This window comes from Bidens hawaiensis, unplaced genomic scaffold, assembly GCF_021521415.1.
Source record: "Bidens hawaiensis isolate Kalapana, Puna unplaced genomic scaffold, B.hawaiensis_p1.1 tig00037575_1, whole genome shotgun sequence".
Lineage (NCBI taxonomy): Eukaryota > Viridiplantae > Streptophyta > Magnoliopsida > Asterales > Asteraceae > Bidens > Bidens hawaiensis.
Window position 1 is genome coordinate 74,262 of NW_027496554.1, and position 5,133 is coordinate 79,394.

Sequence of the window (5,133 nt, forward strand, 5' to 3'; positions counted from 1 at the left end):
TTGGTTGCCCTCCAAATAACACCCCGGGGTAGTGTTTGCACACGGCCAGTTCAATGTTTTTGAAAACTTAAAGCTAACTAAAATAAAATATTTAGGCCTTTTTAACAAATTATTTGTTAAAGCATCACGTTTTAGTTTTTATTTTGTCTTTTTGAATGATCATATTCCTACTTTTGAATTCGAATTGATATTGTATGAATGATTATTTCTAAATCAATTATCAATCAACAAATCAAGAACATAATACAAGTAATCACTTTATTACCTAAAGCCTAAAATATAACTCAGTTCACAAATGGACTAACTTAAGCGATAAAAGATTGAAGCAAAGTACCAACCTATGTTGTTTTAACCGAGCTCACACTAGCTTCAGAATTTGAATTTGGCTTGGGCGTTCCCCGGGAAACCATATAGCCGGTTGTCATAAGAGCCGAACTCTCTGGCGTAACACACATTGGGACAAAAACCCGGGTGGGCTCGGGATCCGAAATGACAACCTTGCCTGGTATGCCTCCCAACTTCAGAATACTTCTTTTAAATTAAAACTATTTTGTTATTGTGAATCTACAAGTAGTGCTTATATATGTAACAAATACATATCAGATGAAACACCACAAGTTGACTAATTTCATGTTATAGAACTTTTAATGACCAAAAGGATAATAACAAAGAGCTTTTATATTAATTAACAAGCATAAATTATTTTACTTATTAGGCTAGTTATCTACAGTTACTTTACAGGGATGTATTGTGAAGTTGTGTTGCATGGGAACATGGTGTCTTTTATATAGACAAGTTCTATTAAATAAAAGATTAATCGTTTGGTTGATTTATACCTCTTTAATATATACAAGTTTCTGCATCAGAAGAAAAGCAAACTGCATATTTTCTGAATTACAACAGTTTTAACTTTTAAAACGAATGTAACCACATAAAATTTGGGCCAGTGATATTGACTTGTTCATTGACTGTTTCAACGATAGAGTCTATATATTGCTAACTCTTTACTTGCTTTTTCAGAACTTGAGTTCAGTGATCAATTAAGAATACAAGTTACCATTATTGTTCTCATCAATATGAGTGCTGGTTTTTTATTTTCCATTTTCTCTTCTTCCTACTTTTGTCTACTTCTTTTTATGGCCTTGTTTCATTTCTGTTTGTCTAATACAAATTCAAATGCTATGCTATGCATGGATGATGAAAGACAAGCACTTCTCCAGTTCAAGCATGGACTCATAGATGATGCTGGTCGACTTGCATCTTGGGTCATAGAGGAGAATAGTGATTGCTGCAAATGGGCTGGAATTGCTTGTGATAACGTAACAGGTCATGTTCACAAGATTCATCTTCCAGGTAAAGATTGTTATTTTGCTGATTATTCCACTTTTGATAAAGCATATGAAGAATGCTTGAAGCAAAGAAGACTAAGAGGAGATTTAAGCCCATCTCTGCTAAATCTGAAGCAACTAAAGCATTTAGACTTGAGCCTCAATGATTTTGGTGAAAAGCAAATTCCCAGGTTTGTGGGTTCTCTTAGAAACCTGAGATATCTTAACCTCTCACTTTCTGGATTTGGTGGAACAGTCCCTCCTCAGCTGGGGAATCTGTCGGAATTGCGCACCCTCGGTCTTGGAAGCTTTTATGAAAATGATGAATCAACTAGCATAATGAATATGCAATGGCTGTCGGGTCTTCGTTTCTTGCATCATCTGGATATGAGTGGTCTAGATCTTAGCAAAGCAATTGATTGGTTTCAGGTTATCAACACCCTTCCTTCTTTGGTTGAACTTCATTTGTCTGATTGTCAACTCATGCATATACACCCACATGTTGCTAGTCTTAATCTTACATCCCTTTCCGTGCTTGACCTTTCTCGTAACTATTTTTTAGTGCCACAATGGATTTTCAGTTTGACTAGTCTAGTTTCATTAGATTTAAGTTGGAGTCAATATTCATTGATTACTCAGGAGTTTCTGGTCAAATTCCATTATCCGTTGGAGGATTATCTTCGTTGGAGGAATTAAGTGTTTCGAATAACCGGCTGAATGGCACCCTTCCAGATAGTCTCGGTCTACTTTCAAATTTGGTACATTTAGATATTTCCAATAATTTGTTGATGGGTGTTGTGACAGATGCTCCCTTCTCCAATCTAAACAATTTGAAAGTCCTAGACGGAAGAGGCAATAACTTGATCCTTAGACAGCGCCTAGCAAATTGGAATCCCCATTTCCGACTGGAAATATTGTATTTAAATTCTTGGGTTATAGGGCCTCAATTTCCATTGTGGCTATTACAACAGAGAGATTTAAGAGGGTTAGAGATAAGTAACACCAGTATATCATCAACCATGCCTCTTTCATTTTGGGGATCATTCCCCAATCTAGAATATCTAGATATGTCACAAAATCATATTCAAGGAAGGTTGCTTGGCATCCCTAGTACACTGTCTATACTCGACTTGAGTCATAACAAGTTTATTGGACAGTTACCAGAACTCTCAAATAGTTCTTTGATACATATCTTGGATTTATCATATAATTCATTTGAGGGAATGTTACATAAATTGATATGCTCTGATGGTGGAAAGCAGCTCGGACTCAGAGCTCTTAATCTTGCAAATAATCATCTATCAGGTGGCATTCCTAATCAGTGCTGGGAGAGGTACGAGTGGTTGAAATTCTTAAGCTTGGAGAACAACAATCTATCAGGTGGGATTCCAAGAACTATGGGATCTTTATATTCATTATTTTCATTGAACATGTGTAACAACAAGCTTTCTGGAAGATTGCCATCTTCATTGAAGAACTTGATAAACCTACATTTCCTTCAACTTGCTGGAAACAAATTTGTTGGCAGAATTCCAACATGGCTGGGAACAAAAATCACGTTTTTGAGCATTCTCAATCTCAGATCAAACAATTTTCGCAGATTTATACCTCGTGAGCTTTGTTATCTTACAAGTATTCATATATTGGACCTTGCTCATAATAACCTATCTGGAAATATACCAAGATGCTTCAAAAATTTCACTATCCTTGCTGGAAAAGGATATATTTCAAATGATATATTTTTCTTAGTAACTAGTGGTTATGAATATGTATCTGGTAGTGCTTCATTAGTAATGAAAGGAAGAGAAGACACATATAGCACTATCCTCGGGTTTGTGCTAATTGTGGACCTTTCAAGTAACAACTTAACTGGGCACATCCCAAGTGAGCTAATGGCACTTCATTCATTACTGTCTTTGAACTTATCAAGAAATCAACTGACTGGGAGCATCCCGAAGAACATTGGAGATATGAAATCACTTGAATCATTTGATGTGTCTCTTAATCAGCTTTCTGGTGAACTTCCCGTAAGTTTATCAAGCTTGAATTTTTTGAGCAGCTTCAATGTGTCCTACAACAATTTTACTGGAAGAGTTCCAACAAGCACACAACTGCAGAGTTTCAACGAGTCCAGCTTCTGTGGCAACAAACTGTGTGGAGATCCGCTGCCTGAAAGTTGTGCAGTTGCAGTACCAGATGCCCACCATGAAGATGAAGATGAAGAGGAAAAAGGCGGAGCACACGTAGCAGATTTGGGACTAATTACCAGCACAGTTTTTGGGCTCATTGCTGGTTTTTGGGTGGTTGTAGTTCCTTTGATTGTTAGCACCAGGTGGAGAATTAAATATTTTGGTTTCTTGAGAGAATTGAAGTATATGATATGTGATGCCATTCATAAGTAGTTAAGTACTAGTGTAACATGTTTCATAAGTGATTTATAATAAAGTTACAGACTTAAATCTTTCATAAGTGAATTTTATGTTCAGTTTTTGTTTGTTTCATATTTTTTCCCCTTAGTTTATATTGATGTGCAGCGATTTTTTATAGTAAGCAGTTCTAAATTGCCAGTCTTCAAATATTTCACAATAGAATTACTTACATTTTTCATTTACAGTAATGATATTTTAAATTACTGTTATACAAAAACTAAACCTATTTTAAATTGTTTGATATTATGTTCTGGAATTGTTAACTTGATGTTCTCCAAAATGTGTGCTGACGTTATACAAATTAGAGAAAAAAAAAAGGTGTTTTTCTTTTATAAAATGAATATTTTGCTATAAAAAAGATGTCGAAAATGTAACCGATTGATTACTAAAAATAGATTAACCGATGACTTCGATTTCAGTATCGGTTTACGGTAATAACCAAAACGAACCAAAATTAACTGAAAACCCGATTATCCTTTTTTGTACCCACGATTAACCGAAATTAACCGAACCAAACCATCCATGTTTGCATACATTTCTAGTTTTTAGATCTCCATTTCATGTATTTTTAAGCAAAAACTTAACCCAATAGACAGAACCACGCAACCGAAAACTGATTGATTAATAAAATAGATTAACCGATGACTTCGATTTCAGCTTCGGTTTACCCTAACAACCGAAACCTGCACACCCCTAACCGCAACAGCAAATAAACTATCAAATCAACAACTAAATGCATTCAATTTTGAAAAAACTCCCAATTCATATTACATAAAACAACAATTAATTAACCTGCCACATTTATTAAGTAAACAAACTTCCCACCAAACTTGCATATTTATTATCTATTAATATGTAAACAAATGAAACATTCACGAACGAACAAAACATGTGTTCATGTCCGTTCCGTATAACTAACCGAACACAAATGTTCTGTTCGTTTCATCTGTTAAATAAACAAACTTCCCACTAAAGAGATAACAAACAGTTTACTAAACACTGGGTCCATTTAAATGCCTAAAATGACTTCATAAGAATAATATTAGTAATCACAACAATTCAAAATTAGATCAAAACTCAAAACGCATAATTAAACTTAAAGAGTGTATATTTAAAAAAAAATTAATCTAAAGAACTAAGCAAAACCCTTCCTCCCGTAAACCCTACCTCCCGGCCCCTGCCTCACCTCCGCCTCACCTCCGCCCGCCTCACCTCAGCCAGCCGCACCTCCGTAACCCTCCATGCGAAGAAAGTGACTCACACAATAACCCTACCTCCCGTAACCCTACCTCCCGGTCGCCCGCCTCACCTCCCGTAACCCCGCCTCTCTTCCGCCCGCCTCAGCCAGTCTCACTCCCGTAACCCTACCTCCCGGC

General features: G+C 36.1%; 1 protein-coding gene across 1 annotated transcript; it reads left to right on the forward strand.

Annotated features, from left to right (window-relative positions):
* Positions 1 to 1,190: 1,190 nt before the first annotated feature.
* Positions 1,191 to 3,730, forward strand: LOC143589467 (receptor-like protein EIX1). Its single transcript, XM_077070221.1, has 2 exons — positions 1,191 to 1,875; positions 1,968 to 3,730. The coding sequence occupies exons 1-2, from the start codon at positions 1,191 to 1,193 to the stop codon at positions 3,728 to 3,730; spliced, it is 2,448 nt and encodes an 815-aa protein (XP_076926336.1).
* Positions 3,731 to 5,133: the final 1,403 nt, after the last annotated feature.